This window comes from Natrix helvetica (genome assembly GCF_964273705.1).
Source record: "Natrix helvetica genome assembly, chromosome: 2".
NCBI lineage: Eukaryota > Metazoa > Chordata > Lepidosauria > Squamata > Natricidae > Natrix > Natrix helvetica.
The window spans coordinates 273885904-273907463 of record NC_138552.1 but is presented as its reverse complement, the minus strand read 5'-3'; the positions used below and the strand labels follow the sequence as shown (position 1 = coordinate 273907463).

General features: G+C 42.5%; 1 protein-coding gene across 3 annotated transcripts in view; it reads right to left on the bottom strand.

Annotated features, from left to right (window-relative positions):
• The window catches only part of MTMR4 (myotubularin related protein 4), a 53367-nt gene extending 37856 nt beyond the window's left edge, over window positions 1-15511 (bottom strand). Inside the window, exons 1-3 of one of the 3 annotated variants that reach the window (XM_081942398.1) lie at window positions 15282-15511; window positions 9401-9619; window positions 406-472 (exon numbers count right to left, since the gene is read on the bottom strand). In XM_081942398.1, coding sequence (XP_081798524.1) covers window positions 406-408 — 3 coding nt within the window. In that variant the 5' untranslated portion in view covers window positions 409-472; window positions 9401-9619; window positions 15282-15511. Of the gene's footprint in view, window positions 1-405; window positions 473-9400; window positions 9620-14929; window positions 15088-15281 lie in introns of those variants that run through there. The other 2 variants (XM_081942399.1, XM_081942400.1) reach the window with 2 other exon arrangements.
• Window positions 15512-21560: the final 6049 nt, after the last annotated feature.

Here is a 21560-nt window from a genome sequence, read left to right as displayed (position 1 = left end):
TACTTATAATTTTCAAGGAAATTATAAATCCTGAAAGTCGCAAAATGGCAAGGCTGAAGATGTAGACAATTAAACTGAAAAATGCTAAATGTGGTGGCTTGTTTATGCAGCGGTTTTGTGATTTGCTTAATGCTCATGTGTGAAGACAGCATATAGGTCTGATGAATGGAACAAACTGTCACTGTTCCTCTATGCAAAGAGAAACTATTGCCATGTTCACATAACATGGTATTCTTGAACAAATAAACCATATTGTGATTGTTTTGTGTAGCATGTTCTTATCTTTCATTTACTGTTACAGAAACCAAACATCAAGCAATTATGGAACAAATCCTCTTCAAGCACTACAGTTAAGCTTTGCAAACACATACAACAGAATGCAATAGAAATAAAAATCACATTCACCATGGTTTTCTCCGATTCCTGGCCCGCTCTGATTTTTTTTCCAGAACTGCTGCTGGAGATCCACCTACTGGGGGGGGAAAAGCAAGATTAGGTAAGATAATGGATGAGCAAAATGCAACCAGAAGCAAAAGCAAATATTCCTTAAAATATATTTTACAGCACCATTATTTAAAGTATTAAATTATAAGAATATATTACAGCCTATCATGCAACACTGTACCTAGAATGAAACTATGAAATTCTCCTAAACAGCAGGAGAAAGTAAATGGTTAAACTCCTCCCTCTCTGAAGCTACAAAGGTGAAAGAACAAAGTACATGAATCTACCACTGTTCCTAAAGCATGCTTCAACAACTGGCTGTAATAAGAAAAATAGTGTGTGGGGGGGAGATTAGTTACTAAGCAGAAAATCTAGCAAAACAAAGATTTGGCTTCTGGTTTAATCTCCTGCATTAAATCAATTATTTACAGTTAAATATGAAAATGTGTACCTGTGGTATCTGTGGGAATCTAATTGGGGTGCATATATGTTTATATTTTACAATGTTTGTATATTTACTCAATTGCAAGACTCTGGAGAGGACACATGTACTATATTACATGCAGGCTCTGAGCAGAGTGGATATTTTTGTGCTGCCCCAGTATACAGTGTGTGTGTTTTCACTCTCAAATTGTCCCAAGTTTCTGCATGGCTGTATTGGCAAGCACAGAGCACGCTACATACTCTCCATTCCGGTGACCGGGAGCGGGGAGGAGCTTAGAATAGAGTATTTTGCAGCATACCAAGCTATCTAATTGCCTCTCCCATGGGATACATTCCAGATGTATTTTTCTATAGTGCTTCTTTCCTCAGTCTATCGATGAATCTGATCCATTTTCCAACTTGATCACTCATTAGCTGACTTTTCCTGCTATACTGAATTTAGTATTGTGTTCTTTTTTATTAAGTTATGCTGACCTTCTGCTGGGTTGCAAACAAGGAGGTATGGAAAACAAGTCACTTCTGGAACTGTTTCCAACCTTTTTACTGGCAGGGCTCATGGGAGGGATATCTATTTCTTCTTCTTTACAATGAACTAATTTACTGTGCTTCTGCTTTCCCCTCATGTTGTGATTATGTGTACAGTGTTACAAGTTGCATATGTCTTTTTCTAGGTCCCAGAAAGGGAACTTAGAATGGAATATACGTAGTCAACTTACAGCACTGAAACAAATGACTTATCACTGTTTTTCAAACTTAACACTGTTGCAGCATCCCCATGATTACATGATCAAAATGCAGATGGTTGCCAACTGACTCATATTTATGTCAGTAGCAGTGTCCCAGGGTCATGTGATCACTTTTTGCAACCTTCTCGTAAGCAAAGTCAATGGGGAAGCCAGATTTACTTAACAACTGTGTAACTAATGTAACAACTCCAGTGATTCATTTAAGAACGGAGGCAAGGAAGCTTATAAAACAAGGCAAAATTTGCTTAATCGGGAGATCCTCCCGATCCGAATTTGACCGAGCACAGGTACGAGCCCATTTAAGGACGTACCTAGTGGCATTGAGAACGGCCAAACGTCAATATTGTGCCGCTCTCATTGCATCCGCAGAGAACCGCCCTGCCGCCCTGTTTCGGGTGTCCCGCTCCCTTCTGTTTCAGAGGCCACGGGAGGCCCCTCTACAGGGTAGGGCAGAGGAGTTTGGGAAATATCTGCAGGATAAAGTCGCTCAAATCCGGAAGGATTGGGTCCCCTTCAGTGGCCCAGTCGAGACGCCAGTGGCGAGTCTTGAGAAACCTTTTTGGGAGGAGTTTGATTTGGTTGTCATCGAGGATTTGGACAGATTGCGTGGACGACTGCGACCTACCACATGTTTACTGGACCCGTGTCCCTCCTGGCATGTACTGGCATCCTGGGAGGTTACACGCGACTGGCTCCTGGGCCTAGTGAACGCTTCTTTGGGTGAGGGGTCTCTCCCAGCCGCCTTGAAAGAGGCGGTGGTGAGACCCTTGCTCAAGAAGCCTTCCCTGGACCCTACGGAGCTGGCCAATTATCATCCTGTCTCCAACCTTCCCTTTTTGGCGAAGGTTGTAGAGAGTGTGGTGGCTTCTCAGTTTCCACGACATCTGGAGGAGAATGATTATCTAGACCCGCGCCAGTCCGGCTTTCGCCCTGGGCACAGCACAGAGACGGCCTTGGTCGCGTTGGTAGATGATCTCTGGAGGGCCAGAGATAGGGGCTGTTCCTCTATCCTGGTCCTATTAGACCTCTCGGCGGCTTTTGATACCATCGACCATGGTATCCTGTTGCACCGACTGGAGGGGTTGGGGGTCCGAGGCACCGTTTTGCGGTGGTTCGGCTCCTACCTCTCTGGCCGGACGCAAAGTGTGTTGGCAGGGGAGCAGAGGTTGACTCTATGCCCCCTGACTTGTGGGGTGCCACAGGGGTCGGTCCTCTCGCCACTCCTGTTCAACACATACATGAAGCCGCTGGGTGAGATCATCCGTGGTTTCGGGGTGGGATATCATCTGTACGCTGATGATACTCAGCTGTACATTTCCACCCCGAACCACCCCAACGAGGCCGTCGAAGTGATGTCCCGGTGTGTGGAAGCCGTACGGATCTGGATGGATGACAACCGACTCAGGCTCAACCCTTCCAAGACAGAGTGGCTGTGGGTTCCGGCTCCCCGGTTCAACCAGATAATTCCATCCCTGGCCATTGGGGGCATTCAACTCGCCCCCGTGGAGCGGGCGCGCAATTTGGGCGTCCTCCTAGATGCCAGGCTGTCCATGGATGAACATGTGACAGCCGTGGCCAGGGGGGCGTTCCACCAGGTTCGCCTGGTGCGCCAATTGCGCCCCCTATTGGACCGGGATGCCCTACGCACAGTCACCCATGCGCTGGTGACGTCTCGCCTGGACTACTGTAACGCTCTCTACATGGGGCTTCCCTTGAAATGCACTCGGAGACTGCAGTTGGTCCAGAATGCGGCCGCGCGGGTGATTATGGGGAGTACTAAGTACTCCCATGTGACACCTCTCCTGCGCGAGCTGCACTGGCTTCCTGTGGTCTATCGAGTGCGTTTCAAGGTCTTGATTACGATCTTTAAAGCGCTCCATGGCTCAGGACCTAGTTACTTGCGGGATCGTATTCTGCCCCATACATCCCTACGACCCATCCGCTCGCACAGAGAGGGACTTCTCCAGGTGCCGTCCACCAGACAGTGCCATGGGGCGGCGCCTAGGAGCAGAGCCTTCTCTGTGGTGGGCCCAGCCCTGTGGAATGACCTCTCCCCGGATATTAGGACCACTACTGACCTCCGCTCCTTCCGTGTCAAGCTCAAGACCCACCTTTTCCAAATAGCTGGCCTGGCTCAACCATAACTTCGTATCGCTCCTGATGGGTTTTTTAATTTAGTAATTTTATTTAAGGGGATTTTAAATTGTGTTTTTAACTGTCTTTCACTTATAAGTCAACTCTCCTCCATGCACATATGTATATGTCTCTGTTCTTTTTGTATGTTTGCCTTATGTGTATTTTTATCCGTTTTGATTGTACGCCGCCCCGAGTCCTTCGGGAGAGGGTTGCGGCTAATCAAATAAAATTATTATTATTATTATTATTATTATTATTATTATTATTATTATTATTATTATTATTATTATTATTATTATTATTATTAGTATTATTATTATTATTATTATTATTATTATTATTATTATTAACCAGTGTCTTAGCAACATAAATTTTGGGCTCAATTGTGGTTGTAAGTCAAGGACTACCTGTATTCGAAGTTGATATCCAACTGCCTATCCCCCAGAGGGGTATATTTGGGCAATTTTTTCAAGTTTATTTTTTCTTCCCAGCCCCTGCACTGCTCTGGCTAATCTTGTACTTCAAATATTCTTTTATCAGCTACACCTTCTTCACCAAATTTAGTCCCATTTTGCTAAATTGGAAAGAATAACTTTGGGTTGAAATAAATATTTAATTGAAGTTTCTATTAAATCAAATTGGCTGTATAGATTCTCCATTGTTTTCATTTACATCTCTATCAATTACTGAAGAACAGTGAGGAAGAACATCTAGTTGAGAACTAGATTGTGTAGAAGAGCATCAAGATAACCTTGACAAAGAAATGCAAAAACCATTAAGAAAAAGTAAAAAAAAAAATCAGTCCTGGGAAAGGAGAAGAAAAAAGTCGACATTGTCCTGTATAAGAGGGGCAGAAGGACCAGATTCTGTTGTTATCGCCTAAAACAGTAAAGGAATATTCCAGAAACCCTTCTTCAGTCTGTTTCTTAACCTTCCCTTCCTTGAAGAGTTCACAACTGTTAACAGAAATTGCAATAGATGGAAATCTGATTTGGTTCTGGAGTGGTTCTGTGTGAGGAAACGGGAAAACAAAGACATACTTCTTTGTTCTGGATTTTGCTGGGCAAACCTATGACATGTATGTCAAAGGTGTATGCCATGATGTTTTGGTTGACACACCAGTGTATACCAACACGTAACAACTATTCTTGAAAAGACTAGTTCTCATGTGATTTTCAGTTGCTGTGGAGGGCACACAAGAGAATGGGGTGTGCTCTTGCCTGGCCTCCAGAAATCACATGAGAGGGCTGTCTTCTTTATGGACTCCAGAATCTCCAAAAATCATGCAAGAATGAAGCTGCAGGTTTTTGGAGGCTGCTGAAGAAAAGCATTCTCCTAAACCAGTGGTGGGCAACCTTTTTTTTCAACTGAGCCAAATCTCGCCAAAACCACGATTGAAATTTATTTTGAGAGCCACATTTTTAAAACCGAAAATACATAGGATGGTACACTGTTTTTAGTTTCAATAAACTCTGGCATTTGAAGCACGCAAGTCTTAAAGCTGTCAAGTTACAAGATCCTTGCACCCCTAACCCGTTAGAAAAAAAAACCCCAGGGGTCTTCAAACCTGACAGCTTTAAGACTTGTGGACTTCAACTCCCAGAATTCCTCCTCCAGTCATATTGGCTCAGGAACTCTGGCATTGAAGTGTGCAAGTCTTAAAGCTGTCAAGTTGCAAGACCCTTGCACCACTAACCCTTTAGAAAAAAAAACCAGGGGTCTTCAAACCTGACAGCTTGAAGACTTGTGGACTTCAACTCCCAGAATTCTGAGAATTGAAGTCCACCAAGGGCATCAATCATATTAGCCCAGGGATCTGCAAAATTGGCTCTTAAGACTGGTGGACTTCAACTCCCAGAATTCTGAGAATTGAAGTCCACCAGTCTTAAAACAGCCAACTTTGCAGACCCCTGTGTTAGCCCAAAGCCTGGTGCTGGGCCTTGCTCCCCCATTGGTGGAGCCCCAAGAAGCAAGGAGGGAGAAAAAGAGACGGAGGCCAAGGAGCTTCCCCCCCCCCCAGCAAAAATCTAACCGGGGAGCCGGGCAGTAGCAAATTAGCCAATCATGCGAGGTCTGACCGGGTGGGCAGCGAAACTCCAGGGCTCTCTGTTCTAATTCCCCGTGAAAACTGTTGCCTCTGAAGCGTTTGCTCTGTTTGAACCTTTAAGCGCCCCTTTCCCTTTTTTTTCGACCCACGCGGCATGATCGGCTAATTTGCTACTGCCCGCCCGGCTCCCCGGTTAAATTTTTGCTGGGAGGGGGCGGGGGGAAGCTCCTTAGCCTCCGTTTCTTTTTCTGCCTCCTCACTTCTCGTCCCCGCCCGACTTCAGGATCCTCCCTAATCATTGTGGGTCGAAAAGAAAAAAGGGAAAGGGGCGCTTAAAGGTTCAAACAGTAGAGCAAACGCTTCAGAGGCAACAGTTTTCACGGGGAATTAGAACAGAGAGCCCTGGAGTTTCGCTGCCCACCCGGTCAGACCTCGCTTTCCTCGCATGATTGGCTAATTTGCTACTGCCCGGCTCCCCGGTTAGATTTTTGCTGGGAGGGGGCGGGGGGGAAGCTCCTTGGCCTCCGTTTCTTTTTCTGCCTCCTCGCTTCTCGTTCCCGCCCGACTTCAGGATCCTCCCTAATCATTGTGGGTCGAAAAGAAAAAAGGGAAAGGGGCGCTTGTTTTGAAGTGCCCGAGAGGAGGGAGGGGAGCGGGCGCCCGGCACACAGAAGAGCCACATTAAAATGTGTAAAGAGCCACATGTGGCTTGCGAGCCGCGGCTTGCCGACCATTGTCCTAAACCATTGCAAGAACAAACTCCTTGTGCGACCTGGAAGAACTTCCAGTAGGCTGCAGGGGCTGTCAACAGTGCCAAAAGATAAGTGGAGTGCAGATCCTGGGGAGCACTGGGTCATGGAGGACAACTATACCTTGAATGACATGGGGTAGTCTTTTTAAATGGCAGCGGTGGTACTAGGGCTGAAGTCAAGCCCTGGACCTCTACTTCAGACACAGCCCAGGGTACCATTCAGAGTTCTCACTTGAGGCATAAATGAGAGACTTAAAACTACAAGTAGTCTGAACTTTGTTCAGAAACCATTCAAACTTATGACAGCACTAAACAAATGGTAGTTATGACTTGTCCATAAAGTTATGGCTATTGGAGCACCTTGCAGTCATGTGATCAAAATTCTACTCTTTTGGCCACCCTGTACTTCATCTATCTACGCCTGCCACCCGCCTCCCTCCGGCTGACGTTTGCTGTCTTCTTCTTCCTCCTGGCCCAGGATACAGGGACTGGGTGAAGATGTGAATTGGCCATGGCTAGTTTAACGAAAAGAAGAACTAGAAGTGACATAATAGCAGTGTTCCAATATTTAAAGGTCTCCACAAAGAAGAGGGAATCAAGCTATTCTCCAAAGCCCCTCAAGGCAAGACAATAAGCAATGGATTGAAACTAATCAAGGAGAGAAGAAACCTAGAACTAAGGAGAAATTTCCTGACACTTAGACCAAGGTGAGTGTGGCAGAGCAATGGTGCCTTGTCTGCCGAAGGGACATTGTTAGGTTTAGATGGGGAGGAAGCAGTGCGATGGAGTTGGTGGAGGAGCTAGGGCAGCTATGTGTAGGTGGCATCTTGTCAACACTGAACAGGGCCTTCTGAAACCGCCTCCTTTGTCAGGGAAGCCACTGCCTACATCTCCCTGTCTCTTCCACTTGCTCTGTCCCACTACCTCTTCCCCATCTGGGCCCAGTGAGCTCCCTTCAGGAGATGAGGCCCTGCCATCCTGCCATGCATATCCTGGATCTGCATCCTGGGTCAGAGCCGGGATCCTGGGCCAGCATCAAGAAGAACAAGATGCCAAAGTTCAGGTAAAGGCAGCAGGAATAGTACCAGTGGAATGGAGGGCATCCAAAAGCGCAAAGATGGGAAGGGGAGATAGACAAGTGAAAGGAACTGAAGCAGAAGCAGCTGTGGCAGGGCAATGGTTTTGAAATAGTATCAGGTGGTATGAATAAGGAGAAAAGTACCAAAAGTAACACCATTCCTATCCCTGCACATCTTCCAACAAATTATAACACTGACCAGTTTTCCCTGTAAGAATGATTGGCAAATTAGAACTAAGTCAATTAGATATAGTAAGTTATCTGGGGTTTTATTTTGATAACATATATCTTAAATAAAACAAAATAGCTATAACTATGTTCCTTCTTAGTATTCCTTAGTGAACTAAGTAAGTCTTACTTGTGGAACAATCATATAATATCTATTCAGAATTAAATCCCTTTTAATTCAATGGGAGTTATTACCCGCTAAGTGGGTTTAGGACTACAGCCTGGAATCCTCTGAGCAGAAAACTGGCTTATGCTTATTTAAAAACATAGTTATCCTACAGTTCTACTTTGACCAAAATTTAAGCACTCAGTAATTGGACTGTTCATTCAATAAATTGGATTACTCCAGAAGCAGTGAACAAGCTAGATCTGGCACTTGGCTGCGCTAGCAGGTAAAGCTAAGCTATACGCATACACTGATTAATCAATTCATTGAACTGCAATCTTATATCTACTTCCCTGAAAGCTAAGACATAGAACTCTAAATTTTATGCTTTAAGATATTGTCAGCCTTAACATAAAATGTAACGAATTATGGGTAAAGGCTTAAGGACAAATGCTATTATTGTAGATATAACTGAAATGTATCTCTATTTCTATATTTAAATGAAATAAAAGATAAAAAGTTCTGATTTTATCAAACAAGAGTAGGGAAAAAAAGTGCCATTTACTGAATTTTTTTCTTTCTATATAATTACTGCTGGTAAAAGTTTTTCTCCCCTTGAAGCACTGGTCATCTTACGCATTGCTCTTCTGTTGCTCCCCAGTGAATGCACTTTTGCCAAGAAACCAGAATTTATTAAGAAATCTAACACTATAAAGACAGGGCTGACCTAATTTCTGAAAATAGCTACTATTCTTTCAAAGTTAAAGCAATTCTCTTAGGTTCATGTCTCCATTCTTTCGTAACTATCATCAGGTACAATTTTCAAAGCTAAACTCTTTCAATATAGCTTTTATTTTATTTTTTTCATTTTTGGGAACTTACACCTCCTTTTCCAATGCACTGTACTCACAAACTGTGATGTATCAAAAGTCAGAATCCTACTTCCCTAAGAGATCAGTCAAATAATTTTAGGAACCAATGCATGAAAGCAATGGCAACTTTCACATAGCAGACAGCCTCCGATTATAGTTTCACATAGCCATTAGAGCTACGGTAGTAGTAGACGGACCTTTCCTTCTTAAATCTGTCCAAGCAGCCAACCTATGACATTCAATACCAAAAACAATGCACAGATTATATAGAACATTATAAACACCAGGCTAGCCCAACTATCCAAAGGGCATCTGAAGAGAATTCTCCATTTTTCATACTGTTCACAGACTTTGTTTCTCCTAAAGCAGCAGTACTCTCTATGGTCCATTCAGAAGTAATCAAAATAAGCTAGTCTCTATCTTCACAAATGTTTTGTCTAGGTGTATTCACAGGTAATTTGCCTCTGTGCTCTCAGAAAGGTTGGACGTTTTGAAGACAAAACTCTATATATCACATAGAAAGAAGTGTTGTCCCAGCCCTATCTTACCTGGTTTCTTTGTAAGGAGAAGGAGGAGGAGGAAGAGGCAGATGGTCCTAATCTTCTCTTTCACAAAGAGGGTCCTTTTATCACTGACATGAGAACTGGGAATAATTCTTCACTGCTTCAATATTAGCACAGGAGAACTGGATTACAACAGCAGGGGACAGGGTATGGAGTTATAGTCTTCCTTTTCAGGAAAGGCTTCACAGAATCTTTCCATATCATCTAGAATGAGTAGGAAGCATTAAAAATTAAACATTTTTAATTTGAACTAGTTTGAGTTCAAAACACTCTAACTGGACTTAGAACAATTTTCATGTCCAATCCAAGAATGCCCTGCGCTTCAATATGAAAACATCTATTGTGAACTTGGAAGCTGTTTCAAATCCACATCCCTTCAGAGATAATCCATTGCGACTAAAACAAACATGTCCTTAGGCTAAAGGAGGTTTATAAACTCAGAAAACTTCAAACTATCTTGCAAATCCTTAATTTGGACTACTAGGATTTTGCATGGGATTTTCTGCCTGCTCTATGGTGCAAAATTCTCAAGATGCAACATTGCAGTTGTGTGAAAAACAAAAGGTCAAATAAATCAACAGTGCTTCATTTCTTACAAACTGAAGCATGAACACAAACCAAACTTCTAGATAACAATTTTCGTTCACACAACTCTGATCTCAAGAAAATGAGCAAATAGTTTCTAATGTGTCATAGCATTTATCTTCATTAATGAAGATTAATTATGCTTCCCTAGCAAATAAACATAGGTGGTAAAACTAGCTAAACTTGTAAATTTATGGAATGTTTACAAGATTGCTCTGTAAAGATATTTATCATACACACAGTCCATTAGTACTATAAACAATTGTTTCCCTGGAAAATTTTATTAGCTGTGTTGCAGGTTTCTAACAAATTTGGTTTAATTTTTTAAACATTTTAATTATCAGATACTTTGAGCACTTAATGTGAACTAGACAAATGTAAATAATGAAATAAAACAAAACATAGAAAAGATTATTTTGGAGGTGAAAAGGACTTAAAGGAACTATAAGAAATTATTACCATAAGCACACAAAGGTAATTCCAGTGGAAATTTAAAAGCTAACAGATACATTACAAGACTTATCTGTTAGTCCACTCCAAAAAAGAAATGTTATGTGGCTAGTGATTGGAAATTGCATTAAATTTATGAATATTCATAAAAAGATTTCCCATGTGAGCATTAAAACTGATCTTTTATCTACAAAGCATAAAATAAAAATGATTTTCGATTTTTTTAAAATTTGAGAATGTATGAGAATCTCTGTAACAAAAAGATATTGACGGAACCATAGCAGTGCAGTGGTTAGAATGCACTATTGCAGGCTGACTCTGCCCACAACCAGGAATTCAATCCTGACTGGCTAAAAGGTGACTTAGCCTTCCATCCTTCTGATAAAATGAGGACCCAGATTGCTGGGAGCAATATGCTGACGTTTGCAAACTGCTCAACGAGTGATATAGAGCACTATAGAGCAGTATATAAATCTAAATGCTATTGCTATCTTAAAAGATATTTTTTAGCTTCATATCTCCTGCCATGGTTGAAAGAGAAACAAGAAACACTTACCTAAATAGGACTAATTAAACAAACAAACGAAAACTACTTGTCTACAACAAATGTATCCTCAATTTGGTAATACTAATCGAAATACTAAAAATGATAAACCATAAAACTGCCAGGGAAAATTTGCAAGCTGAAAACAGTGGAACATACAGTTGCTCCTCATGAGGTGACCACAACACAATGATCTCCACTGGTTTTAGAGCTGTTTAGAGCTACCTTTACTCAAACCATGGTTTGTGCCAGGGGTTGGTGCTGGATGCTTTTACCTCGTTTGCTCAGGGACGCATGCGCAAAGCAAAAAACAAGATGGTGCCGCCGGTTCGGGCACATGGACGGCCAAGTTACTATCTATTCGGCCGAACCGGGTCAAACTGGGAGGAACCCACCTCTGGTTTGTGCCTTTAAAAGGACCCTGGGTTCACACATACTTTTCTAATCACTTTTGGAAACTGCGTGGTAACTGCTTTTCAACTATTAGGAACCTTTAGATTGACAGGTTTTATAGTACTGGTTGAGCTTCCTTTAATTCTTAGTGAAAGAAGTTTTAAATACAAGTTTAAGAATTTTTAAAAATGGTATAAATAAGAAAGAGTAATTAAAATTTTGATTTGGGAAAGTTACAAACAGACTAAGGGTCCAGATGGATCTGAAATAAGATTTTAGAAATAATTATAAAAAATCTTTTCTGTGGAACAATGCTTTCATTTTGATTTTTAAAAATGATGAGATGACACTTTGAAGGCCAAACCTTGGAGAGAACTGAAGAAACTAAACATTACAATTAAAGGAGAGTGCTTAAAATTTGCTTACTAATGCAGAATGAAGCAAAATATTTTAACAACGCAAAAGCCGAGGTGGTGCAGTGGTTAGAGTGTAGTACTACAGGCTACTTCAGCTGACTGCTAGCTGCAGTTCGGCAGTTCAAATCTCACCGCCTCAAGGTTGACTCAGCCTTCCATCCTTCCGAGGTCGGTAAAATGAGGACCCAGATTGTTGGGGGCAATATGCTGACTCTGTAAACCAGTTAGAGAGGGCTGCAAAAGCACTATGAAGCTGTATATAAGTCTAAGTGCTATTGCTATGGAAATATTGAAGGATATTGTTGAATAATGGACCCAGAAGTTAAAAATTTAAGAATAATTGCCTCTATAATAGACCGTGCTCAAAAGATGCTATGGAAGAGTTTTAGTGGATCAGACTGAAAGTGATCTGAAAGTGGATTTTAAAAATGACAGACTACAAGAATTGTGTGGCAAAAAGATGCTACACTGGACATACAAATGAAACCAGTTGATATCTTAGTAATTAAAAGGGATATACAAATAACAACAAAAGAGCAACTTGGGTAACTTTCCTATAATGGATTTACGGAAGAGGCTTGTTTGAAAAATTCTATGAGAAGGGACAAAGAAAAAAAAGAAATCAAGTTGTAGGAGATTGTTTGAAGGGAATAAAGATCAAGATTGTTAAAAGTAAAAAAAGGAATAAAGTTGTTTATTTGATCAAGGTTAAAATAGATATATCATCTCTAATAACCCTTGCTGCATTTTAAGAGGCAATAAGTTACTAAAATTGTTTGCACTTGTGATGGGGGAAATGTATATATTTCTTTTCTTCTTTACTATATTCTTATTTTTCTTTCTTTCCTAAACTCCATACACAAGCAACCAATATACAAGTGATTTAAAGACAGGATTTATGGAAAATCTGCAAACTTCCTCATTTTAAAATTAAGCATAAAGTTTTGCTTACACCCACATATCCTATTTTAGAATCTGTTTTGAATACACCAGAATTGATCTGTAACATATGAAAAGCTCACTGTTATAATGAAATGAAATCATCCTTCTGAGAATATGAAGTGATTTTCTGTCATCCATCTGTAAGCAGCCAATCATGTACCAAGCCCCTTCTCTCATATCTCAAAGACTGCAAACATGATAATTTTCTTCGGCTTTTCAGAATTAAGATGTTCTAAATGAATCAATATTACCCTCTTTATTTAAAGTTATAGCTCATTTCAAAATTTTGATTACACTTATTTTGTTATAGTACTTGGAGTGCTAAATACAATTCTTTTTAAATATAAGGAAAGATAATTTTATGGGAGGGAAGGGAAATCACTGAATTCAAAAATAAGAGAATGAAATTTTGAGACAAATGAAAAGCTTGCCACATGGGAAAAAATAATCAAATGTACAAAAGGTGAGTCAGACAAACTAGAACAGATGCAGAGAAAAGCAGCAAAGATTACCCTTCTTATGAGAAGAAACAGGCCAATCTATCTTAGAGAAAATATAACAGAGGATGACTATGATCCTAATTTTCAAATATAAAATGAATCAATAATACAGATAAAGCCTTGTACTCATTGTGCTGCAGCCCAATGAACAGGAAATGGAATAATGCTCTTTAAATACAGAAAGATAGATTCCACTTGAATCTTTAAAAGTTCCTAAGGTAATAGTAGCTTGTCTGCAAGGTAGTTGGTTACCATTCCTTTGCAGAAACTGGACAATCTTCTGTTAATGATTCTTAATTTGGAGTAGTTGCCTCCACATGGGGGGAGAGGGGGACTGGCTTAAATGGCTACTAATTCTAGAGCAAATTATTATACAATACCTAAACCATCTTAAACACAGCAACATTAGCCTTTTTTTAAAAAAAAGCACAAAGCCACAGTGGATAATGTTGCAATTTTTCTGCCATAAAGATGCACAGGAACATCTTGCACCCACCCTGGCTTACAATCCTAGCACTGGAATCATTTAGATTTGCCTGAATTAAAAAAAAATTCTTTGAAAGACACAACTTTATTTTTAGGAAACATATATACATATTAAGACAGGTACACTCTTTTAAAAAAAGCATTCCTTCCTATATAACAGCGAAAGAAAGCAACCACCTTTTTTGTTTTTTTGAAAGAAAAACATTGTCATATGCACCCCGTCCTACATGTACACTTTTTACATAAATAACCCACATTTTAAAAAGCTAGTGTGTAAAAAGGGCTGTTTACAAAAAAAAAATCAGGGCTTCTCTTCTGAGACAAAAAAATGTTCAAGACTGAACTCTTAAGTCTTAATCTATAGCATAAACATAACACTGCTATTATGTTTAAGAGTAAAGTGTAACCACTTTGAAAGATAAAAATTGTATTGTAGCATATAGTAGTGGCCAAAACTGTGGAAACTTTTTTTGGGGGAAAGTGTATTTTTGAGGTTTGGTGGCTAATAACACTACTTTTTTGCAGTAGTACCATAAAATTATATATCAATGGAAAGATAATTTAATCAAGAATGTAATGCAATGAAGTTTGTTCAATTATCTGTATTCTATAGGTCAGAAGCGACCAAGCAATGAAACTCAGTTAATAAAAGCAATCATTCAATCCTGGTTTCACATTATAACAGCTGCAGAACTAAAAGACTTGGTTCACTCCATGGGAAGACTTGCTAAAGGTTACCCAACTATGTATTAACTGACATGGCGATAATGTTTGTATATCTCATTTTTTCTATGTGTTTCACTTTTCTTCTTTATAACTGCTATTCTAATAGCAAATCGTTCATACAAGTCATTGCCTTACATTCTTGATTAAATTATATTTCCATTGATATATATTTTTATGGTACTACTCCAAAAAAAAAGTGGAATTAAGCCATCAAACTTCAAAAATACACTTCCCCCCAAAAAAAGATTTCCACAATTTTGGCCACTACTGTATAACAAACCCCAAGTCCGCCTTAATAGAAGCAAAGCACGTCGGTCCAATTTACTACTGGCTTGAGATTTTGACTTTTATGCTAATAGGCTTGAACAATGGAAGGCACGGTTTCTCAAGGCTCCTCCCACTTATTTTAAGGAACGGCAACTAGAAAGTGGTGGCAGGAGACGAAGACAAGGAAAAAGGAAGCGAGACCTACGTTTTCCCGTATTCGAGAAAATGAAAGCGGGAGAAGTGGGCCCAGTGGAACCGGAGTTCTCCTGAGCATGTCCAAAGCTCGCGCTGAGAATTCGTTGGAACTTTAGGGGGTGTGGCCTGATATGCCCTCAATAGGGCGAGGTTTGTCCTGGCTCCTCCCCTCGCTTTAAAGACTGACAGCAATTAGGGAAAGGCGTCCGGCCTGGGCCTTCGCTTTCTGCTCCGCAAAACGAAGCGAGGCCCGGAGACGTGAAGGCCCCACCCACGAAGCCCGCCGCCGCCACCGCAGCATGAGGGGACAAGAGGGGACAAGAGGGCGGCCGGTTGAGCGAGCGCGAAAGGGGTCTCCTCACCTGCGCTCCTCCTCCTTCTCTTGACGGCGCTGCTCCCACCTCAGGCGCCTCGTGCAGCTCCCGCCCACCCGCCTAGCCAGCCACTCCTTCACAGTGCCCGCTGTCAGCCAATCAATGCTCTTCACCGAGATCCAATCCAGAAACTGAGATCGCGCCTCCTGGAGGAGACGATTCTATGCTTCTGTTGCTCGGATTGGCCAACGCTCCCGTCAATCGTTCTGCCCTAACGTGACAAAGGAGGAAGAAAAAGGAGTGGGAGGGGAAGGGGCAGGCCACGACGACCAATGAGAAATCACAGCGCGTCCTTCACGCCAGCCAGTCAGGAGGAGAGAGAAAAAAGAGGCGCCCACGGCCATTTTCACCTCACTGCTGTCAAAAGAAGGGAGGGAAATGAAATATTCCTGTTGATTGGCTGCGACCAGAGGCACGCCTGGGTGCTGCACCAGTTAGGATATTTCCAGACCAATTTCTGTCTCTCGGCGTTAATCCCACCGCCTATGTTCAATCTTATCGCCCCGCCTCTCCTACGCCTCCGTTTTAACCCAATCAAAAGACAGGGCGGGACCTTGGGCTTGTGTGGGCCAATTACTGCAGACTATTCCTTTGGTATGCCTTGAAAGGAAAGGGGTTGGTGCTCGAGTGAATGAGTGAGTGTGTTAGCGCTAGGCGTTTCATGTATCGACCTCCGAGTGCTTTTATTTTAATAAAATGTATACCTGTCAGCTCAGATTGTGTAAAGTAATAATTATACTGTTTGAAGCATGTAAGTGGCATTAATTAAAATTTAACAGCGATTGCCCTGATAATTGGCTGATAATGAGGCAAAGCTTCGGTCGGATACACATAGAAAGCGCCCCTTCCTCCTGGTAAAGCAGCCTCGGCGCTCTGCTGGGAAGGACGGGAGAAGGAGGGCCGCTGCTGAGATTACGAGCCTAAATTACGGGCAGTCACAATCTTCGGAGTGAAGAGATGTGGATGTATTCTGAGTCTCAGGGAGAAAGACACGCTACTTTTTTTAAAAAAACCACATTTTTGAGCAACATCTTTAGTCTTGGAAGACAATTTTTTTAAAAAATTAAAAGTGCAAATTAAAAATGCAAACTCGGAAAAAATCTTGCATTTTATACTTATCTATAGTCATTGGTTTACCATTGATATGTAATTGAACATAACATTAACATCTTTAACATTCAACGATTTCTCCATACATATAGATTGATGCCCCATCCCAAAACAAGATGATCATATTATCTCATCAGATATCTCTCAATTTTTTAAATACCTTCAGCATAAAAAAGGTATCCAAACTTTCAAATACATATTTTGAGGAAGTGTAAAACACACTAAATACAATTTGGGATAAATGAACCTTTCCCCCAAATCTATTAACATTTTAAGGACATGATACATGAGTACACTCATCATCTTCCATTTGTAACCTGATTTTATACTCTTAATAATATTGGGTTTTGTTGATATTTTAATTTTCTGTATAATCTGTCCAGAGAAATATAATAAACCAGAAATGTAATAAAATAAACTGCTCTTATGATCACTCATTGCTCCATCACAGTTTAACTGTTCCTTCAGTTCTTCTTCTGTTATAAGAAGGAAAAGATAGACTGGCTATTGACTAGTCAATCTACATAATGTAGGGGCGTGCATAAGTGCACCACCATGCTCTAATGTTCCTGTCCTAATGTTTCCATTTGTACCCACTTCCTGTGTTTTTGTTCATGTTTATTCTTATTCCTGTTATCTTGTACATGAGCGACAAACTAAATTGAAAAAAATAAAAACAATGTTTTAATTAAAAGCATGCAAAGATCTCTGTCCAGAAGAATCTCCAGTTCTTTACTGCTCTTGTGCTCATTTAAATGGTGCATTTGGTTTCCTTTACAGTAGAAGCTACTGTTGGAAGAAATGTCCTTCTGGGTTCGGCTCCAAGTGGGGAAAAAGACACTGGAGTCATGGAGGCTGCTTGGAAAGATGGTTTTAATGGTGGACAGGACTGCATGGCTTGAGTCCTGAACAGCAAAGGTGATCACATGGTTCAATGTTGGTGGAGAAGAGAAGAGAAGGGAAGAGAAGGGAAGATGGAGGGGCTTGCTAGGCTTTTTATAATCTGTTCTGCCCCACCTATCTGTTTCCTGTTCCTGTGTAAGAAATGTATTCTGATTGGTTGTCAGACTCACATGGGCCCATGCAGGGGCAACCCTCTAGGTTGAGTTTTGAATCCAGGTTTGATTTGAGTTCAGATGCCATGTGGTCAGTTGAATAAAGGCTTATATTATCCTGCCTTATTGTCACTGCCAGAACTCTACACCCATCCCCCTGGAGCTGAACTCTTTATTATGTAAAGTGGACTAGCTTGGCCTTCTTAATGGCCCATTGACAAAGTGGGGATGGGCTGGAAGCTGTAGGAATTTACTTTGTGTTTAAAATGTGTTTCTCCCTTTTCTCACATCCAGGAAAATATAATATTCTGCCTTTTCAATATTTCCTAGGATATTTCATTTTTCTGGGAGAGGGCTAGGTGATAACTTCCTACACTACATTGGAAACACTTTGGTAATCTGAAGGATGGGGTAGAAATGTTCTAAATTAAACGTTTGTGAATAAATCCAGTTTTGTTTCCTTCCCATTAATGTATACATCTGTGTAAAACATACCTAAAATAAATCATCAATAGAATATTCTGTAAAATGTAGTTTAATCACATTGTAATATTCATTTTGCCCCCATTAATTTTGCCCCCAGAAACTTAATGGGAGTTTTAACCCATCTATTGCATCTATACATTTGATTTCATTATGTGCCATCATGTTAGCGTTGATTTTTAGCATTTTTTTCCTCCAAACTCCAAACTGATGTCCCGGTGTTTGGAAGCCGTCGGGGTCTGGATGGGGGACAACAGACTCAAACTCAACCCCTCCAAGACTGAGTGGCTGTGGGTACCGGCGCCTCGGTTCAGCCAGCTGACCCCATCGCTGGCCATAGGGGGCGAACAGCTGTCCCCTGTGGAGCGGGCGCGCAATTTGGGCGTCCTCCTCGATGCCCGGCTGTCAATGGAGGACCATGTGGCAGCCGTGGCAAGGGGGGCGTTCCACCAGGTTCACCTGGTGCGCCAATTGCGCCCCCTACTGGACCGGAGTGCCCTGCGCACGGTCACTCATGCGCTGGTGACGTCTCGCCTGGACTACTGCAATGCTCTCTACATGGGGCTTCCCTTGGGACGCATCCGGAGTCTGCAGCTAGTTCAGAACGCAGCCGCGCGGGTTATTATGGGAAGAACTCGTTACTCCCACGTAACACCTCTCCTGCGCGAGCTGCACTGGCTACCTGTGGCCTTTCGGGTGCGTTTCAAGGTACTGATTACCATCTTTAAAGCGCTCCATGGCATAGGACCTAGGTATCTGCAGGATCGCATCCTACCACACACGTCCCTGCGACCTATCCGCTCACACAGAGAGGGGCTCCTCCTGGTGCCGTCTGCTAGGCAATGCCAGCGGGCGACACCTAGGAGTAGATCCTTCTCTGTGATGGGCCCAACCCTCTGGAATGACCTCCCCCCAGACATTCGAACTACCACCGACCTCCGTTCCTTCCGGCAAAAGTTAAAGACTCACCTATTTCAATCAGCTGGCCTGGCACTTTCTTAGTTTTACCTCCCGGGGATTTATTCATTTTAATTGGGTTTGGGGTTTTAATAAGCTTTTAATGTACTATATTTATTATTCTATATACAGTCTTGCAACCTCCTCCACCTACGTATTTAATTATTTAACTGTTTTATGTATGTATTTTATAACGCATTTTAGTGACTGTACACCGCCCCGAGTCCCTTTCGGGAGAAGGGGCGGTCTATAAATACGAATAATAAAATAAAATAAATAAATAAACTCAATTTGCTCTTTCATCTCTTCTAACAGCGTGCTCACTGCTGCTGTATAACGCATTCAACTTGTTCTTTTCTTTCTTTCCTCTTACCTTTCCTATCATTAGCACTAGATGTTTGCATATTAATGGAATATCCAAAATAGGGTAATAGACTCTTGGTGTTCTCCCAGGAATATTCCCTCCCCCTCCCCCTCCCCCACCCCCGCCACATTGAGGCAGCATTTCAGGATTGTGAGACTTAATTATTTCAGTGTAGTGTGATATATCAAGATATGAGCTTATGGGTAAATGGCTACTCATTTTCTGATGCCATATCTTGATATTTCTCTACTACTTCTATCCAGTGTCTTCAGAGGTGAAGGTATCTGCTCACAAGCACAAGGGGTTGGCTGTAACCTCTCTACATGCAACCAACTGATGTGGCGTCTGATTGATCTTTACATTCAAACTATTCTCTGATTGTCTGCGAGTAAACAACAAAGCTCAGAAGCACCAAGGAACTTTTAAACTATTCTCTAATTGGACTTTTAAAAACTATTCTCTAACTGGACCCTAGGAAACAAAGAATCAATTTGGTGGCTATGTAGTCATGTGACGGGAGGGTGGTGTCAAAAGACAGAAACTCACTTTAACAGTGTCCTGCTGGAGCAGGGGGTTGGACTAGATGACCTCCAGGTCCCTTCCAGCTCTAGATTGCTGTGCTCTTTCAAGGTATCCTCTGAAGCTGTGTCTAGTGCCAGGTGTACACTCTCACTCTCCCTCCCTCTCTCTCTCTCTCTCCCTCTCTCTCTCCCTCTCTCTCCCTCCCTCTCTCTCCCTCTCTCTCCCTCCCTCTCTCTCTCTCCCTCTCCCTCCCTCCCTCTCTCCCTCTCTCTCCCCCCTCTCTCTCCCTCCCTCCCTCTCTCTCCCTCTCTCTCTCCCTCTCCCTCCCTCCCTCCCTCTCTCTATCTCCCTCCCTCTATCTCCCTCTCCCTCCCTCCCTCCCTCCCCCTCCCTCCCTCCCTCTCTCCCTCCCCCTCCCTCCCTCTCTCCCTCTCTCTCCCTCTCTCTCTCCCTCCCTCCCTCTCTCCCTCTCTCTCTCCCTCTCCCCCTCTCTCTCTCCCTCTCCCTCCCTCTCTCTCTCTCTCCCTCCCTCCCTCTCTCCCTCCCCCTCCCTCCCTCTCTCCCTCTCTCTCCCTCTCTCTCTCCCTCTCCCTCCCTCCCTCTCTCCCTCTCTCTCTCCCTCTCCCTCCCTCTATCTCCCTCTCCCTCTCTCTCTCCCTCTCCCCCTCTCTCTCTCCCTCTCCCTCCCTCTCTCTCTCTCTCCCTCCCTCCCTCTCTCCCTCCCTCCCCCCTCTCTCTCCCTCTCTCTCCCTCTCGCCCTCCCTCTCTCCCTCTCTCTCCCTCTCTCTCTTTCTCCCTCTCTCTCCCCCTTTCTCTCTCTCCCTCTCCCCCCTCCCCCCCTCTCTCTCCTATTTGCCCAAACTGGTAGGGAAGAAATGCTTTAAAAGCAGCTTCTGATGATTGCACAGCTCACAGCTGAATCGCATGATTCTTGGAAGCTTTTTTTTTAAACTACCTGTTTGCAGAACCAAGGACAATCGTCCCTATCAGTTTGGCTGAACCGGGAGGATTTCACCCCTGGGCTAGATGATGTTGAGATCAGTGCTCTGTGGGGGTCAAATCATCACTTCCAGTATTTCCCGTTCTTCTTTACGCCGAAGGTAGTTCTTAATGACATTAGCTGTATGTTTGAGGCTGTTATTCTGCTGCTATAGAATAAATTTGGGGCTAATCACATGCCTCCCTGATAGTACCGTTTCCTCAAAAATAAGACCTCCCCAGATAATAAGCCCAATCAGGCTTTTGAGCGCATGCACTAAAATAAGATTAGATTAGATTAGATTTATTGCATTTCTAAACCGCTCCCTCTCCCCAAAGGGACTCGGGGCGGTGTACAATCGGAAGTTAAAAGCATATATAATTACATAGACATTGCATAATGTATATACAATTACATTTATATGGAGGAGGCATTAGGACTCATAAAACCAATTCATTAAAATCAATCCAATAATGGTAAAATTAGTCCAGTAATGATAAAATATAATACAACATTAAAAACTACCCTATAGTTTAAAATAACTGCCAGGAGGATTAGAAGGTAATACTATAGTTAAGCCATGCCGGCTAGTTGGAACAGGTGGGTCTTGAGTTTCGTACGGAAAGAGCGGAGGTCGGTGGTGGTCCTAATATCTGAGGGGAGGTCATTCCAGAGGGCTGGGCCCATCACAGAGAAGGCCCTACTCCTGGACGCCGCCCGCTGGCATTGCTTAGTGGACGGCACCCGGAGGAGTCCCTCTCTGTGAGAGCGAATTGGCCGCAGGGATGTATGGGGTA